The sequence below is a fragment of the Bos taurus genome, chromosome 25 (genome assembly GCF_002263795.3).
Source record: "Bos taurus isolate L1 Dominette 01449 registration number 42190680 breed Hereford chromosome 25, ARS-UCD2.0, whole genome shotgun sequence".
NCBI lineage: Eukaryota > Metazoa > Chordata > Mammalia > Artiodactyla > Bovidae > Bos > Bos taurus.
In genome coordinates, this window is record NC_037352.1 from 27,240,941 (window position 1) to 27,260,568 (window position 19,628).

The 19,628-nt window shown below is 45.4% G+C and overlaps 1 protein-coding gene across 1 annotated transcript in view; it reads right to left on the minus strand.

The window, feature by feature from the left end:
• PRSS36 (serine protease 36) overlaps positions 1 to 19,628 on the minus strand; it is a 31,231-nt gene that overhangs the window by 4,653 nt on the left and 6,950 nt on the right. Inside the window, exons 3-9 of the mRNA XM_059881689.1 lie at positions 4,402 to 4,507; positions 3,933 to 4,129; positions 3,602 to 3,637; positions 3,378 to 3,413; positions 2,837 to 2,999; positions 2,121 to 2,401; positions 1,498 to 1,664 (exon numbers count right to left, since the gene is read on the minus strand). Of these exons, the coding sequence (XP_059737672.1) occupies positions 1,498 to 1,664; positions 2,121 to 2,401; positions 2,837 to 2,999; positions 3,378 to 3,413; positions 3,602 to 3,637; positions 3,933 to 3,969 (720 nt within the window). The 5' untranslated portion in view covers positions 3,970 to 4,129; positions 4,402 to 4,507. The remainder of the gene's footprint in view (positions 1 to 1,497; positions 1,665 to 2,120; positions 2,402 to 2,836; positions 3,000 to 3,377; positions 3,414 to 3,601; positions 3,638 to 3,932; positions 4,130 to 4,401; positions 4,508 to 19,628) is intronic.

Sequence of the window (19,628 nt, forward strand, 5' to 3'; positions counted from 1 at the left end):
CAATCCTGTTCAAGAGGCAGGGATTATGTCCATAGGTCCTGGAACTTCATAATTGGGTGCTATGCTGTGCTTAGTCACCCAGTCGTGCTGACTCTTTGCGACCCCGTGGACTGTAGCCTGCCAGGCTCCTCTGTCCATGGAATTCTCCAGGCAAGAATACTGGAGTGGGTTGCCATGCTTTTCTCCAGGCAATCTTCCCAACCCAGGGATTGAACCCAGGTCTCCCACATGGCAGGCAGATTCTTTACTGACTGAGCCACCAGGGAAGCCCAAGAATATTGGAGTGGGTAGCTTATCCCTTCTCCAGGGGAATTCCTGACCCAGGAATTGAACCGGGTTCTCCTGCATTACAGGCGGATTCTTTACCCGCTGAGTTACCAGGGAAGCCCAAACAGAAAGGTCCCACCGAGACATGAACCTGGATCACTGGATTCAGAGTCTGGAGTGCTCACCATTATACCACGGAACCCCCTTTTTTCATATGGGGAGGGACCCTGAAATCAATTGGGAGGGACCCTGAAAATCATCAAACCTGAATTCCCATCACCACCATGCATGCTTGAGTGCCGTCAAAAATGTGCCATTTGAGGAACATTTCTGGGGAAAATGGTTAAAATATATCATGTTTTGGCCTTCAGCCCCTTATCCGGAAAATTCCCTTCTGTGAAGGATTAATTCACTTTTAAAAAGAACTATTTGTTGAGTATCCACGAAGTAACAGGTGCTGTGCTCTAGGCTACGGTATGAGATAATTGCTTGGAGAATCCCATGGTCAGAAAAGCCTGGTGGGCTACACAGTCCATAGGGGTGCAAAGAGTCGGACATGACTGAAGCAACTTAGCACGCATGCACAAGGACCAGACCTTGTTCTAAATCCTTTTCAGTGGTGGTTTAGTTGCTAAGTGGGGTCCAGCTCTCAAGATCCCATGGACTATAGTCCGCCAGACTCCTCTGTCCATGGGATTTCCCAGACAAGAATACTGGAGTGGCTTGCCATTTCCTTATCCAAGGGATCTTTCCGACCCAGGGATTGAATCCATGTCTCCTGTATTGCAGGCGGTCTCCTGCACTGCAAGCGAATTCTTTACCACTGAGCCATCAGGGATTCTGAAAATACTTATTATATGTACAAATTTATTTAATCATTATAACCTCCTGACGAAGTAGGTAATGCTATCATCCCCATCTTTCTGATGAGAAAGTCTGCACAGAGGTTAAATAACTTGGCCAAGGCCACACAGCTCATAAGCAATGGTGCTGAGCTTCTAACTGGACATCCACTGCACTATACTGCCCATCAATAATAGTGGCCATCTGTTGAGCCCCAAGTTCTGTCCATTTGTAATCCTCACATCGATCCCTTCTGCTGGCAATCTTGCCCTCTTTTTGCGGATGAGGTTCAGAAATATGAGAGAGGGAGGATTAGTCTATTCCTCATACTGCTTCCTATTGGTCAGGGCTCTGGCTCTGCAGGGAGGTGCAGGCACCTGCCCTCACCTGGCAGGTGTCCCTGCGGCCTTCCCGGTAGCCGGCACATAGCATCCCCGGCAATAGCTGGAAAGTGAGATTGAAGGGGCCAGGGCGGCTGTAGAGACACTGACAGGCAGCCTCTCCCAGCAACCTCAGCTCTACTTCTTGTAGCACCCAGGGGAGAGGCAGGGGGTCTGTGGACAGAACCAGAGAAGAAAGCTGTGAGGCAGGGATGCAGCCCCCTCTTCCCCAGGGCTTAGCCTGGTTCCCTGTGGGGCTCTCCTGGACGTCTGTCCCCATGCGCCATGGCACGACTCAATGCACGAGTCTGAACAAACTCTGGGAGTTGGTGAAGGACAGGGAAGCTTGGAGTGCTGCAGTCCTTGGGGTCCCATAGAGTTAGACACGACTGAGCGACTGAACAATGACGGCTAGGTACCCTGCAACTGCCTCCTGGACATCTCTGTCTCCTTGCGCCATGGCATTAAACCCACCACATCCAAAATCAATGTCCCCTCTTGCTCCTCTCTGCTCTTCTTAGGACATCATCATCGCAGAAATGGCCCCATCAAGTACCCGGGGAGGGACCCACCTGGTAGGCTCCACCCCACAGTCACCCACCTCCCGAGATACCCCCCTTTTCCACTCACCCTCCTCCTGGACGTCCCCCCAGCCGGTGGCCCAGCAGGCGGTGCCCTGAGCAAAGCGGTGCGAGGCTCGGGGCAGGCAGACGGGCCGCACGGAGGGGCCCAACCTGGCGGGCGAGGCCAGGCGCAGCAGGGCCACGTCGGCGCCCCGTTCCACGCTGCTGTAGTTGTCCGGCACCAGGATGGCGGCCACCGCGCGGACGTGCGCGCCGTCCAGGGGCCCGTCCTGCGAGTGCACGCCCAGCACCACCGACCACTCGGCCGCGGGCTCCAAGGTCCCGTTCCTGCGCCGAGGCAGGAAGGGGGTCAGGTGGACCCGAGGGAGCGGCGGACCCTCGTGGGGTGGGGGCTCGGAGTCAGGGAAAAGGTGGGGTCAGCCAGACCCCAGGAGAGGTGCGTCCCATCTAGATTTAGGGCTAGGGCGATCGGGGTTGAGCTAGCTTCGTAAAAGGGGGAGGAGCGAATGCTGTTTGGAGGTGTTGGGGCGGAGAACTGGAAAGATGGAATTCAGATTCGGATAGTTGGTGGGGTGACGGGGCGAGTCCTCTGGCTGCCTCCCCAGATAGGCAGAACCCGGATACCCCGCAGAGCACTTAGCGTCAGGACGGTGGGGAGGCAGGGGCGGCCGGGCTCCAAGTTAAGCTTGGGCCCTCGGGGTCCAGCTGCCGGTCGGGCTCGGCTTTTTGAAGGACAGGGATTGGACGTGCGCGAATACTCACGTCACGAAACAGTGAGCAGCCGAGAGGACCCAGGAAGGGGCGATGAGGGAGCCCCCGCAGATGTGGCCCCCGCCATGATGCAGGCTCACCTGCCACGGCCAGGTGCCCGGCTGAGAGTCGGAGCCCCCCACGATTCGGGCAGAGGGCTTGGGGCGACCGCAGTCTGCAAGGGGTACCGTGGAGGTCATCGCCTGTCCCCGCCCCCCACGCCGGAGGCCCAGGTAACTCAGGACAAAGCCCCATTGCCCACTCCCCTTAGTTTGCCCCCTGTCCCCCGCGAAAGAAACAAACGGAAGTTTTGCACTTCTAAGTTTCTGATCACTTCGACCTCGCTTACCACCTTTCGTTGTTGTTCAGTCTCTAAGTCCTGTCTGATTCTTTGCGACCCTATGGATTGCAGCACTCCAGGCTTCCCTGTCCTCCATTATCTCCCAGAGTTTGCTCAGATTCATGTCCATTGAGTTGGTGATACTCTCTAACCTCATTGCCTAGCCAACCTTAACTTCAAGATCTGAGGCTCCTCCCCACTCCCATTCCTTACCCAGATCTTCAGGTTCTTCTTGAGTAGGACTGAGAGCTGGAAGTCAGAGCGGTAAAGAGAGGAAAATACTGGTGACCTCCAGCTCTTGACAATGCCCAGCTCTCACCTTCCTGCTCTCTTCTTCCCCAATTCCTTGCTCTCTCAGCCGCCCTGCCAGCACCCAGGCTACCCGTCCCATCTTTTCTGCCTCTGCTGGTGATGTTCCCCCAGTCGCACTGCCTTACCTGAGTCCTGGAAGGCTTCCGGGATGGGGCTGATGGCTGGAGAGATGGAGGCAGGAAGAGGCTGGAGACCTACAGTTAGGACGATGTGCCCTCCATGGCCCCCTCCCCCAAAACTTTGCAAGTACTCCATCTCCCCATGGCACCCAGACCTCCATGCCCCTTCTTCTCATAGGCTATTCCTCTTGCCCCTCCCGACACCTCACTCTCATCTTCTTCTGGTGTCCTCCTCTGACACCCTACTCCCCAGGTGGACCCCTGGAGTCCTGCTTTCCAGCTCCCCAGAGGCTAGGACCCAGGCCATTTGCAGCCATGCCCTGTCCCCTGAGCTTACCAAGGATCACAAGCGGGAGAAGCAGGTGCTGGGACATGGTCCGTTTGAGTCAGCTGGAGGCGCAGTGATGGGTGAAGATCCACTCCCTGCCACACAGCTCTGTCTCTGCCTCGGCACCCCGTGACTCCTGAGGGTCCAGAAAGAACTCCGCCCTCCCTGGCTGGAGCCCATCTCTGGGAATCTGAGTGGATCTGGGGCTGGAAGGAGGAAGTAGGGAGCCTGAAGGCCCCACCCAGAGCCCCATGTGCATCTCACATCTCTAGAGGCCTGGGGTGGGGGTGGGAGGCAGAGGTCCTAGCTCCTGGACACCTACTAGGTAGGGGAGGGAGGAGCAGAGAACCCCCAAGGGGGGAAGGGGAGGACGGCCAGAGGCTGGGAGGCCAAAGTCCTGGGTCCCTGGTGAGGCAGGGCTGCAGGTCAGCAGTGGCCCTTGGGACAGGGAAGGTGGCCCCTCAGTGGCGTGACTCACCTGAGACTTCATCTCTCTTTGGGGTGTGGCTACCCAAATGGCTTGGCCTTTTCTTCTCACACAGCTCTGGTTACTGGAGTTGCCGGCCAGGTCTGGGATGGGAGCCCTAGGGAATTCAATCCCATCCCAACAAAAGGATCACAGATTCCGGCAGCTTGGGGCAGGGCAGAGGATTCTGGGAGGGGGCTGGGCAGGCTGGTAGGGCCCGAAAAAGGCTCTACCCTTCTTTGTGTTAACGTAAGTACTCTCGGCTGTTGTGCCACTTACTTCGTATGACCTTAGGAAAGTCACTCAACCCAGGTACAGTAGGAGTCGACTTAAGAAATACGATGCTTCAAAGGGGAATCGAGTACAGTTAAGGAAGGAACTATTTATAGATGCGTAGGCAGGGAACTGGGCAACCATCAGGGATGGTGAAGCACCTGGGGGCCAGAAATATTGGAGAACCCCTCCTGAAGAGGCAGAGAGAGGGAGCAGATACTAGAGCTGGGAAAGAGAGAGCTGGGCTGTAGGAGAGGATCAGCCAATAGGAGTACCTCAGGGGAGAAACAAAAACCTTTATCAACCAGTGGCTCAGCAGGGAGGGACTGAGGAAGGAAAATCCCCATCTCACTCTTTTACACTTTGGTCACCTGCCGGCTCCTCCCATTACTTGAAACCTACTGGAAGTCAGAGTGCAAGACAACCCATGATGTGGCCCAGAAAGGTCACCCTCTGGGGGGACAGATCAGGATGGAGAAGTATGGGGAGTGGAAATGGAAGATCAAACAAACAGTATCCACACACATCCATCTATTTTCTTATCAATAATATAAACTAATAACACTACTAACTATACTCCATTTGTCCAGGGACTTCCCTGGTGGTCCAGTGGCTAAGACTCTCTCCCAAAGTTCAACCAGGTTTCGAACCCTGGTCAGGGAACTAGATCCCACATAACCCCAACTCTGAGTGTGGGTGCTGCAAATAAGAGTTCTTATGATGCAGCTAAAAGATGCTGTGTGCCGCAACTAAGACCCAGTGCAGTCAAATAAATAGATTTTAAAAAATACTCAATTTGTCCAATTTTCCTAAAAAAACAGCAGTCTTCAGTTCAGTTCAGTTCAGTATCTTAGTTGTGTCCAACTCTTTGTGACCCCATGAAACACAGCACGCCAGGCCTCCCTGTCCATCACCAACTCCCAGAGGTCACCCAAACTCATGTCCATTGAGTTGGTGATGCCATCTAACCATCTCATCCTCTGTCATCCATCCCCTTCTCCTCCTGCCCTCAATCTTTCCCAGCATCAGGGTCTTTTCAAATGAGTCAGCTTTTTGCACCAGGTGGCCAAAGTATTGGAGTTTCAGCTTCAATATCAGTCCTTCCAATGAACACCCAGGACTGATCTCCTTTAGGATGGACTGGTTGGATCTCCTTGCAGTCCAAGGGACTCTCAAGAGTCTTCTCCAACACCACAGTTCAAAAGCATCAATTCTTCTGTGCTCAGCTTTCTTTATAGTCCAACTCTAACATCCATACATGACTACTGGAAAAACCATAGCCTTGACTAGACAGACCTTTGTTGACAAAGTAATGTTTCTGCTTTTTAATATGCTGTCTAGGGTGGTCATAACTTTCCTTCCAAGGAGTAAGCGTCTTTTAATTTCATGGCTGCAATCACCATCTGCAGTGATTTTGGAGCCCAGAAAAATAAAGTCAGCCACTGTTTCCATTGTTTCCCCATCTATTTGCCATAAAGTGATGGGACTGGATGCCATGATCTTAGTTTTCTGAATGTTGAGCTTTAAGCCAACTTTTTCACTCTCCTCTTTCACTTTCATCAAGAGGCTCTTCTTCACTTTCTGCCATAAGGTGGTGTCATCTGCATATTTGAGGTTATTGATATTTCTCCTGGCAATCTTGATTCCAGCTTGTGCTTCTTCCAGCCCAGCATTTCTCATGATGTACTCTGCATATAAGTTAAATAAGCAGGGTGATAATATACAGCCTCGATGTACTCCTTTTCCTATTTGGAACCAGTCTGTTGTTCCATGTCCAGTTCTAACTGTTGCTTCCTGACCTGCATACAGGTTTCTCAAGAGGCAGGTCAGGTGGTCTGGTATTCCCATCTCTTTCAGAATTTTCCACAGTTTATTGTGATCCACACAGTCAAAGGCTTTGGCATAGTCAATAAAGCAGAAATAGATGTTTTTCTGGAACTCTGTTGCTTTTTTTCGATGATCCAGCGGATGTTGGCAATTTGATCTCTGGTTCCCTTGCCTTTTCTAAAACCAGCTTGAGCATCTGGAAGTTCACGGTTCCACGTATTGCTGAAGCCTGGCTTGGAGAATTTTGAACATTACTTTACTGGCATGTGAGATGAGTGCAATTGTGCAGTAGTTTGAGCATTCTTTGGCATTGCCTTTCTTTGGGAGGTCTAGGCAAAGCCTAAGTACTTTTCCTTTTTTGGGAGGTACAATCCCAGGGTGGCAAGAGTTAGGGAAAATGAGAAGTGATCAGGGAGAGGAAATGCAAATACAGAGACCCCAAAATTGACTGGATTCAACTGATAATCTTGCTGCTGCTGCTGCTAAGTTGCTTCAGTCGTGTCTGACTCTGTGCGACCCCATAGACGGCAGCCCACCAGGCTCCCCCGTCCCTGGGATTCTCCAGGCAAGAACACTGAAGTGGGTTGCCATTTCCTTCTCCAATGCATGAAAGTGAAAAGTGAAAGTGAAGTCGCTCAGTCGTGTCCGACTCTTAGTGACCCCATGGACTGCAGCCCACCAGGCATCTCCATCCATGGGATTTTCCAGGCAAGAGTACTGGAGTGGGGTGCCATTGCCTTCTCCGGATAATCTTGCTAAATTTAGCTAATCCATGGTTGGCAATGAAGGTAAATGAGGTGGTATGAAAATTAATAAAGGGAAACCTCACTGAAATGGAGTTGGGAGGCCAGAAGGGAGAGCTCTCACGCACATACTTCGTTATTGTTTTTCAGTCACTAAGCCATGTCTAACTCTTTTGTTCTTTTGCCACCCCAAGGGCTGTAGCCTGCCAGGCTCCTCTGTCCATGGGATTTCCCAGGCAAGAATACTGGAGTGACTTGCCATTTCCTTCTCCAGGTGATCTTCCCGACCCAAGGATCGAACTCGGGTCTCCTGCATTGCAGACCGATTCTTTATGATCTGAGCCACCAGGGAAGCCCCGTGCACACACTCCTTGATGTCTGTACAGGTCCCAGCCAGAAGAGACACTAGAGTATTTTGCATCTCCAGCAGAAAGTGACACTACTTTTCTACCCCCCAGCAAGAGGAAGAAAGATTTTCTCCCTGCCTGGCAACAGCTCAGCCACTGAGAGCTGATTTTAATAAGAGTGTCACGCTGGGCAGTTTGTGAGATTTTAGTTGGCTGACGAAGGATGGAACCCAGCTGTCAACAGTGAGAGTGCAGACTCCTAACCACTGGACTGTGTGGAATTCCCTTTAGTGTCTCCTTTAGCTGTATTAATAGAATACAGCTGGATTCCCATATCTGCTTCTGCATCCAGTCTATTGGGTTGTTATTGTCAAGAATCCTTTGGAAACCTACACTGTATACTTAATGTCATGAAAATAGTTTTGCTCTTGGACACCCCTTGAAAGGGTCTTGGGGTCTCTCCAGGGGTTACCAAGAATACTTGAGAAAGGCTGCTTAAAGACAATAATTCTTTAAAAAAAAAAAAAAAAAAAGGACTAATTCTTGGACTTCCCTGGCAGTCCAGTGTTTAAGACTCCACACTTCCAATGCAGGGGGTGTGGGTTCGATCCCTGGGTGGGGAACTAAAATTCCCTGACACAGGATGTACCCCCTCCAAAAGACAATAATTCTTACCCTTTCCCCAACACCAAAGGCCTGAGGAATAGAACTTACCTCTCTAAATAGGACAGGAACTCACCAAAGCAATGTATTTTGTGGGAAGTAGAGGGAACATTTTTCTCTAGGGAGACAGATTAGAATTTCCGGGAGTCCAAGTGCAGTTTGCAAAAGCTGCCCTGGTGATTCTGATAGTTCCTCCACCCTGACATGCCCTAGCTTGAGAATCGCTGCTCTAAGTTTCCCAATAGCCAATACAAAGAGGGAAACCCAAGCAACTAGGGCAGAATATAAATTTCTCCTGTAGGTCCTCATGGAGAGGACACTTTGGTGTAAGGAAATCTCCCTCAACAGTATCATTCTGGCAAAAACAGCAAGAAGTTTCATAACGTTGACTTTTATAGTACGGCAGAATGTCAGTGAATAACACCGTGATCAAATATCATCAAAAATGATTATACGGGGATGCCTCTGGTGAGAGTGGCAGCGCATGGACACACGGTTCACTGCTGATGTGTTTGGTGGGCGGCGAACGTTTAGATCAGCTATTGTGTTAGTTTTCTACTACTGACGTAGCACAATAGCATACATTTAGTTGCTTAAAACAACACAAATTTGCTACCTTACAGTTTTGAGGGTTAGAAGTCTGACAGGGCTCTCTCTGGGCTAAAATCACCAGGTCATCAGGACTGAGTTCCTTGCCGGAGGCTCTAAGGGAAAACCCACTTCCTTGACTTTTCCAGCTTCCAGAGGCTGTATTCACAGCTCATGGGTCCCCTCCTCCATCTTCAGAATCAGCACTGTAGCATCTCTCTGACCCTTTTTCTGTCTTCATATCTTTCTCTCTGACCAAAACCAGGAAAGGTTCTCTGAGCTTAAGGACTTATGTGATTTGGGAGAATGTAAAGAAAGGGGAACTCGAACCCTTGTGCCCTGTTGGTGGGAATTCAAATTGTTGCAGCCAGTATAGAAAACAGTATGGAGATTCCTCAAAGAATTAAAAATAGAACAGCTGAGCTACCAGGGCAGCCCAGAACTGCCATATGATCCGTCAGTTCTCCTCCTGGGTATTTATCCAATAAAGTGAAAACATTAATTAGACTAGGTATATGCAGACTTCCCTGGTGGTCCAGTGGACAGGACATGGGTTCAGCCTCGGGCCTGGAAAGATTCCACATGTCTCGGGGCAAAAAAGCCCCTGCGCTGCAACTATTGAGTCCATGCTCTAGAGCCTGTGCGCTGCAACAAGAGAAGCCACCATAATGAGAATCCCGAATACCGCAACTAGAGAAAGCCTGAATGCAGCACCAAAGACCCAGGGCAGTCAAAATAAATAAATAAATAAGTAAAAAAGAAAAGATATACGCACTTCTATGTTCATTGCAGCATTACTTACAATAGCCAAGATAGCAAGCAACCCAAGTGCCCATCAGTAGATGAACAGATAAAGAAAATGTATATATGTAATATATATATACACAATGGAATATTACTCAGCTGTAAAAATGAATGAAAACTTGCCATTTACAGCATGGATGGATCTAGAAGACACTATGCTTAGTAAAATAAGCCATACAGAGAAAGACAAGTACCTTATGACTTCATGTAGGCTGCCTCTGAGATGTGTCAGTCACTTAAGTCATATCTGACTCTTTGTGACCCCATGGACTGTAGCCTGCCAGGCTCCTCTGTCCATGCAATTCTCCAGGTGAGACTACTGGAGTGGGTAGTCATTCTCATCTCCAGGGGCTCTTCCTGACCCAGGGATTGAGCCCAGGTCTCCTGCATCTCAGGCAGATCCTTTATCATCTAAGCCACCAGGGAAGTCCAGTTATACTGTGTACTAAGAACTAAAATAGTGTTGTAGTCAATTATACTTCAAAAACAAAACTTTTCATAGAAAAAGAGATCATGTTTGCAGTGACCAGAGATTGGGTGGAGGTGGGGAGAGTTGGATGAAGGTAGTCAAAAGGTATAAACTTCCACTTAGAAGATAAGTAAGTACAAGGGATGTAATGTACAACAAGATAAATATAATTAACACTCCCCTGTGTTACATGTGAAATATAAGAGAGTAAATCCTGAGTTCCTATCACAAGGAAAAGTATTTTTTCTATTTCTTTAATTTTGTGTCTATAGAGATGATGGATACGTTCACTAAGCTTATTGTGATAATCGTTTCATGTGTACATTATGCTGTACACCTTTAATTTATACAGTGCTGTATGTCAATTATATCTCAGTAAAACCAGAAGAAAAAAAGATTCATGTGATTACACTGGCTCCACCTGCACTATCCAAGACCATTTCCCCGTCTCAAAGGTCATACTGTCTCTTTTTTTTGGCCGCATCATATTGCATGTGGAATTTCCCCGACCAGGAATCGAAACTGTGTCCCCAGCAGTGGAAGTGTGGAGTCTTAACCACTGAACCACAAGGGCAGTCCTCAAAGTCTCACTCTTAATCATATCTATAAAGCCTCTCTTGCCATGTAATGTAAAATATTTAGCTTCTGGGGTATTAGAGTGTGAACCTCACCTCTTTGGGGTCCATTATCCTGACTACCACAACCAGAGAAGTGGTGACCACTATGTCACTTGTCTTTCCAATGTATTCTAAGATCAAATATTAGGAAGTCCCAGATATTCAATGGGGAAATTGGGATTCACATGACACCAATATTAGCCTAATTCTGCACTTCTTGATCATGCAGGCTATGAAAACATACTGACTCATTCCAGGCATTTCGGAGGTTAGGAGGATGGCTTATGAAACAGCTAATGCACACATGTGGGAAACTGTATTATCTTTTAATTTTTTTACTGCACCGGGGCTTTAGTTGTAGCATGTGAACTCTTAGTTGTAACATGTGGGATCTAGTTCCCTGATGAGGGATTGAACCTGGGCCCCTTGTCTTAGCCATTGGACCACCAGGAAGGTCCCAAGGGCATTGATTTTTATGATATGACTGTGTGTCTTATTTGCAGTGGAAAAACTCTTGTTTTAAAGAATCCTTAAGGATCATTAAGGAAAAAAACAAAACAACGCAATTAAAAAAAAGAGCAAAATATTTTGTTTCAGTTATCTGTTGGTGTGTAATAAACTATCCACAAACCTAGTAACTTAAAACAGAACCCATTAAAAAATGATATGAATTAACTTATATACAAAACAGTAATAGACTCACAGACATAGAAAACAAACTTATGGTTACCAAAGAGGGGGAAGGATAAATTAGAGAAGTTTGGGATTAACATACACACACTGCTGCTGCTGCTTCTAAGTCGCTTCAGTTGTGTTCGACTCTGTGCGACCCCATAGACGGAAGCCCACCAGGCTTCCCCGTCCCTGGGATTCTCCAGGCAAGAACACTGGAGTGGGTTGCCATTTCCTTCTCCAATGCATGAAAGTGAAAAGTGAAAGTGAAGTCGCTCAGTCCTGTCTGACTCTTAGCGACCCCATGGACTGCAGCCCACCAGGCTCCTCCGTCCATGGAATTGTCCAGGCAAAAGTACTGGAGTGGGGTGCCATTGCCTTCTCTGATACACACACTACTATGTGTAAAACAGATAAACAACAAGGACCCATTGTATAGCACAGGGAACTATACTCCACACTGTGTAATAACTTATAAGAGAAAAGAATCTGAAAAAGAATATATATATATATTCAGTGTTATATATAAATATTATACATTATATATGATTATATATAATATATGCCATAATATACAAAATATATATTTATATATAAATATACATTATATAAACTATATAATATACATTTATATATAATATATATCATATTATTATATATTAATAATATATTAATTAAAAAACATATTCTGCTTCAATATTTAATATATAATATATTTAATATATAATATAAATTTAATATAATTAATTACAATAATTATAATAAATTAATTATATTATCATATTCTTATATAATAGATACACACATTGTATTATATATATGATTATATAAATTATTAATATTATTATATATTATATTATTATATAATAGCACAATTATATATTATATTATTATATAATAATATATATATATTTATTATATAATTATATAATTATATCATAACTATAAATGTATTATATTTATAATTATAATGTAATTATATTATACAATAAATATTATATATTATAGTAATTATATATATTACAATATTATATAATAATATATTGTTATATAATATAATAATACATAGAATCTAAGTATATATTATATATATTATATTATATATTATATATAATTTATATAATATAATTATACATTAATATATTAATTATATATTATATATTATATTATGTATAATATATAATTATATATGATATATATCATAATATAGTTATTATAATAATATAATATATATTATATTATAATATATATTATATATAATATATGTGTTATATATATATAACATATTATATATATATTTTATATATAACATATATAAGTGAGTCACTTTGCTGTACACCTGGACCTAACGCCACACTGTAAAGCAGATATGTGCTCTCATGTTCATGTGCTCAGTTGTGTCTGACTCTTTGGGACCCGCTGGACTGTGGCCCGCCAGGTTCCTCTGTCCATGGAATTTTCTGGGTAAGATACTGGAGTAGGTTGCCATTTCCAACTCCAGGGGATCTTGTCCACTCAGGGATTGAACTCTGAAACCATCTTGCATCTCCTGCGTTGGCAGGCAGCTTCTTTACCGCTATGCCATCTGGGAGGCAAAATACTTCAATTAAATAAATAGGGACTTTGCTGGTGGTCCAGTGGCTAAGACTCCACTCTCCCAATGCAGGGGGCCCTGGTTCAATCCCTGGTCAGGTAACTAGATCCCACATGCTGCAAGTAAGAGCATGCCACAGCTAAAGATCCCACGTGCCCCAAGGAAGACTAAAGACCCTATGTGCCACAGCTAAGACGGTTGCAGCCAAATAAATTGAGAAAAGCCATGCGGACCGAATGTAATTCTCATACATTGCTGTGGGGTGGGGAGGGTGGGTAGAACATTGTTTGGTAGTATTCAGTAAAGCTGAACGTGTACCTCTATCATGACCCAATAACAATACTCTTATAATTAGATGTAAGAGATGAGTGCACCAAGAAACGTGAGCATAGCAGGGTGTCTGTAGACGCTGTATTCATAAGAGCAAAACCTGAGAACCAAAATAAATGCCCAGTGACAGGAAAACTGGTAAATCAACTGTGATATTGTCATAAAGTGGAATGCCATGCAGCAATAAAAAGGATGAATTACTGATTTGTGTGCCCACATGAATGGATCTCTCAGAAACTATGTTCAGTGAATATCAGTATCATACTGTATGAATTCAATTATATGCAATTTCAGAATAAACACAACTTATCAGTGATTATAGAAGTTAGAATAGTGGTGACCTCTGGTGGAAGTATTGACCAGGAAGAGCACAAAAGTACTTGCTGGAGTGCAGGAAAGTTCTATATCCTGATCTAGGTGGTGGTTACTCAGATGTATACAAATGTAGAATTTCATCGAGATTTAAACTTAGCGCACTTTATGCAATTTTACTGTATGGTCATTTAGCCTGAATAAACAATGACAAAACACATTTTACAATTAAGTGGATTCCAGGGTCAGTTAAGGAAAAACAACTGAGCCAGCTCCAAAAATTCTTGCCTAGACCATGGACTTTGGTAAAAGGTGGCGCATTCCATTAGATACACCAGAGCTGGCATACCATGTAGTTTCTGAAAGTTTAACCAAAAGAATGAAGCCCTGTAGTGATTGGAGAAACAATAAAAGCACACTAAAACAAAGTCGTTGATATTCCATTCCTGATAAAGAAGATAGCTTCTTTTTAAAAATTTGGTAACAAGTTACTGTTTTTCTGAATCAGTGTTCTCACTAAAATACTTGATAATCACTGACCTAGAAAAACAAAGACATTATTCAGATAATCTTTAAAAAAGTATTGTTTCTCTCAGCCAAGCTTTTGAAAGGTGCTGAGAAGAAAGCTGAGTGCCCAAGAATTGATGCTTTTGAACTGTGGTGTTGGAGAAGACTCTTGAGAGTCCCTTGGACTGCAAGGAGATCCAACCAGTCCATTCTAAAGGAAATCAGTCCTGAATATTCATTGGAAGGACTGATGCTGAAGCTGAAACTTCAATACTCTGGCCATCTGATGCGAAGAACTGGAAAAAACACTGATGCTGGGAAAGGTTGAAGGCAGGAGGAGAAAGGGATGACAGAGGATGAGATGGTTGGATGGCATCACCGACTCGATGGACCTGAGTTTGAGTAAGCTCTGGGAGTTGGTGATGGACAGGGAAGCCTGGCATGCTGCAGTCCTTGGGCTCGCAGAGTTGGACCCTACTGAGCGACTGAACTGAACTGAGCAGAAGGAGCAGGAGGTTGTTTCAACAGGTTAAGGATAGGGCCACATACACTATGTGACTAAGCCAGATAGTGCTACATCATCTTGTGAAAAGAGGATGTGCAAAAATTGGAAAAGAATCTGGGCTGTCTGCTCTAACGCACACCAGAAGGGTGCCATCACAAAGCAAGGCTGCAAACATTTTGTAGTTTGGAAAACTGTTAAAAGTAGATGTAACCCCTGGTGAGATTGTTAGATAAAATAGAGGATGTTCAGTTAAATGTGAATTTCAGATAATCAATGAGTAATTTCTTGTATAACTATGTCCCATAAAATATTGGGAAATTCTTATTTGTGTTTACCTGAAACTCAGGTTTAATTAGGCATCCCGCATTTTTATTTGCTAAATTTGGCAACCCTATTCCTTTGGCTATAACATTGTCTTGCTAAGTTACTGCGTTATTGCCTCTCGGAAGAATGAGACTTTCTGGAGTGTGCTCCAAAATAACTGGAGGTGGGTTCTAAAATGCATATACCATGTTTCTGGATGGAGTGTTCCTCTGAGTGAGAATATCTGAAAGATCATTAATCAAGTCTGACAGGGTTGACTTCAATCTGTACCAGAAGCCAAGTTGACAGTATGGTCAAGAAGTATCCTGAAGCTCCCCCTTGTGGCAGGAAAGCATAACCTCTCTGCTTTCCATTTCACTCTACCAGACACACCCCCTCCCACCTCTGCCTCTATCACCTGGTCTCCAGGGACCACGCTGGCACAAAGTCACCACCATGGTCTCCCATCCTTGCCTCCAGTATAGCCCCCAAGCAGCCGAGGAGTACTGGAGACAGAAACTGTCCCAGGACTCAGCACTTTGGTCTCAAACGAGCAGTCCTAATTCAAGAGTACTCGTTTTAGTGAGATGTGCTATATGCCACATGTAGGGTGGTTTCTGAGAGAGAGGAAAGGATCTGGGTTGGGGTCTGGGAGAGAGATCCTCCGCCACTGAGGAGAGCAGCTGTGCGGCTCTCCAAACTGGATGGGTGTGGCTGAGCGGGCTTTAGCCCTTGAGGATAGAGAGGAGGCTAGGAGATGACGGGGGAGGCGCCGAGGGCAAGATTTTTGAGAAGCAACCATGGCAACAAGGCCTTGACTTGGAGGTCTGAGTTTGAAAGCTCACTGGACCCTTCTGTGAAGATGAGGGATGAAGCAAGGTGGGACCTTGGGTAATCATACCGGAGCAGATGTTTCTCCTGTATATTCTTTGGGTTTTCTGAATTCTAAACATACAAAATGAGAATGTGTATGAGGGGAGAAGCTGTAGGGAACAGAAACCCATTCAGACTATATTAATAAAGAACAAGCACATTATTTCAGGTTTTAAAAAAATAAACAGAAACCTCAATTAAATAGAGTTGGGAGACCAGAGGAGTCTGCAACAGGAAAGAGAGCCCATCAGAAAGAAGAAAGACTCCTCTTCTTTTCTGGCAAAGACTTAGTCAATGAAAAGCCATGGGTTCTTTGATTACTACAGCCCTCCCAACTTCCTTTTCCCCTCTAGAAAAAGAGTTCTCCTTCTCCTGCTGTACAGGGACTTGTATGTGGCTCCCAGTGGTTGCCGACCCTGAACTGCAATTTGTCATTCAGTTCAGTTTAGTCGCTCAGCTGTGTCCAACTCTTTGCGACCCCATGAATCGTAGCACGCCAGGCCTCCCTGTCCATCACCAACTCCCAGAGTTCACTCAAACTCACGTCCATCGAGTCAGTGATGTCATCCAGCCATCTCATCCTCTGTCGTCCCCTTCTCCTCCTGCCCCCAATCCCTCCCAGCATCAGAGTCTTTTCCAATGAATCCACTCTTCGCATGAGGTGGCCAAAGTACTGGAGTTTCAGCTTTAGCATCATTCCTTCCAAAGAACACCAAGGGCCCATCTCCTTCAGAATGGACTGGTTGGATCTCCTTGCAGTCCAAGGGACTCTCAAGAGTCTTCTCCAACACCACAGTTCAAAAGCATCAATTCTTCGGCACTCAGCTTTCTTCACAGTCCAACTCTCACATGCATACATGACCACTGGAAAAACCATAGCCTTGACTAGATGGACCTTTGTTGGCAAAGTAATGTCTCTGCTTTTCAATATGCTATCTAGGTTGTCATAACTTTCCTTACAAGGAGTGAGCGTCTTTTAATTTCATAGCTGCAATCACCATCTGCAGTGATTTTGGAGCCCCCCAAAATAGTCTGACACTGTTTCCACTGTTTCCCCATCTATTTCCCATGAAGTGATGGGACCAGATGCCATGATCTTCGTTTTCTGAATGTTGAGCTTTAAGCCAACTTTTTCACTCTCCACTTTCATCAAGAGGCTTTTGAGTTCCTCTTCACTTTCTGCCATAAGGGTGGTGTCATCTGCATATCTGAGGTTATTGATATTTCTCCTGGCATTCTTAATTCCAGCTTGTGCTTCCTCCAGCCCAGCGTTTCTCATGATGTACTCTGCATATAAATTAAATAAGCAGGGTGATAATATACAGCCTTGACGTACTTCTTTTCCTATTTGGAACCAGTCTGTTGTTCCATGTCCAGTTCTAACTGTTGCTTCCTGACCTGCATACAGGTTTCTCAAGAGGCAGGTCAGGTGGTCTGGTATTCCCATCTCTTTCAGAATTTTCCACAGTTTGTTGTGATCCACACAGTCAAAGGCTTTGGCATAGTCAATAAAGCAGAAATAGATGTTTTTCTGGAACTCTGTTGCTTTTTTTCGATGATCCAGCGGATGTTGGCAATTTGATCTCTGGTTCCTCTGCCTTTTCTAAAACCAGCTGAACATCTGGAAGTTCACGGTTCACATATTGCTGAAGCCTGGCTTTGAGAATTTTGAGCATTATTTTACTAGCATGTGAGATAAGTGCAGCCATTGATCCTAAATAAACCCATCTTTGCTGGAAAAATATCGGGCAGTGGGTTTATTTTAGGTTAACGTTTTGGTGGCCCATACAGAGACCAGAGAAGAGCCCTGAAGGCTCTGCAGGTCTTTGTTGCAGTGGGTTTCTCTTAGTTATAGTGAGCAGGGGCTGCTCTGTAGTTGCAGCGCAGGGGCGTCTCATTGCGGTCGCTTCTCTTGTGGTGGGGCATGGGTTCTAGGGTGGGTGGGCTTCAGCAGCTGTGGGCCATGGGCTTAGCTGCTCTGAGGCATGACATGTAGACTTTAGATTAGAAGCTTCTGAGAGTTCTTCCTCCTTCCTCTTCTTGTCACCCAAATGTGACCTCAACAGGTTTCCAATCTGTGTACCCTCTGACAACAGATACTACACCCAGGAAAGGTCCTTCCTGGTGTTTTATGACAAAAATTGCTGAAACTAGAAAACCTGACTCTTGACCAGCAATACATTCAGAAAAACAACTTCATCAAAAGAAGAGACTGTTAAAAAAAAAAAAAAAAGTAACAAGCCTCAATTAAATACAGTTGGGTGACCATGCTTGTATCTCCAATTTTACATACCACGGTGGTTAGGTTTCTGGGTGATGCAATGGTGTGTTTCTTCTACTGCAGAGAAGAAATACAGCTCCACTGAAAAACTGCTAAAGCCAAATTTACCCACAGAGGGACTTCCCTGGTGGTTTAGTGGTTCAGAATCCACCTTGCAATGCAGGGGGCGCTGGTTCCATCTCATCAGGGAACTAAGATCCCACATACCACGGGGCAACTAAGCTGTACAACTAGAGAGCCCATGCACCACAATGAAGACCCAGTGCAGCCAAAAAACAAAATGTAAAGTACAAAAATTAAAAAAAAAAATTTACCCATAGAAATGTCTTATTTCAGTAGGGATCAGCAGGTAAGAAAACCCTTGAGGGACTTCCCTGTGGTCCAGTGGTTAAGAACCTGCCTCCCAATGCAAGGGATGCCAGCTTGATCCCTGGTCAAGGAACTAAGATCCCATGTGCTGGGGTAGGGGATGGAGGTGGGGACTGAGCCTGCACACCACAACTACTGAGCCCAAGCGCCCCAACGAAGAGCTTGCCTACTTACCGCACCTAAGACCCGATGCAGCCAAAAATAAACATGTAATGTTAAAAACTTATATGCAGAGTACATCATGAGAAACGCTGGGCTGGAGGAAGCACAAGCTGGAATCAAGATTGCCGGGAGAAATATCAATAACCTCAGATATGCAGATGACACCACCCTTATGGCAGAAAGTGAAGAGGAACTCAAAAGCCTCTTGATGAAAGTGAAAGTAGAGAGTGAAAAAGTTGGCTTAAAGCTCAACTTTCAGAAAACGAAGATCATGGCATCTGGTCCCATCACTTCATGGGAAATAGATGTGGAAACAGTGTCAGACTTTATTTTTTTGGGCTCCAAAATCACTGCTGATGGTGACAGCAGCCATGAAATTAAAAGATGCTTACTCCTTGGAAGAAAAGTTATGACCAACCTAGATAGCATATTGAAAAGCAGAGACATTATTTTGCCAACAAAGGTCCATCTAGTCAAGGCTATGGTTTTTCCAGTGGTCATGTATGCATGTGAGAGTTGGACTGTGAAGAAAGCTGAGCTCTGAAGAATTGATGCTTTTGAACTGTGGTGTTGGAGAAGACTCTTGAGAGTCCCTTGGACTGCAAGGAGATCCAACCAGTCCATTTTGAAGGAGATCGGCCCTTGGTGTTCTTTGGAAGGAATGATGCTAAAGCTGAAACTCCAGTACTTTGGCCACCTCATGCAAAGAGTTGACTCATTGGAAAAGACTCTGATGCTGGGAGGGATTGGGGGCAAGAGGAGAAGGGGACGACAGAGGATGAGATGGCTGGATGTCATCACTGACTCGATGGATGTGAGTCTGAGTGAACTCCGGGAGTTTGTGATGGACAGGGAGGCCTGGTGTGTTGTGATTCATGGGGTCACAAAGAGTCGGACACAACTGAGCAACCAAACTGAACTGAACTGAATGTTAAAAACGGAAACCCCCTGAAATGAGAAGCAAATCTAATTCTATTATGCCATGCTTTTTTTCACACTT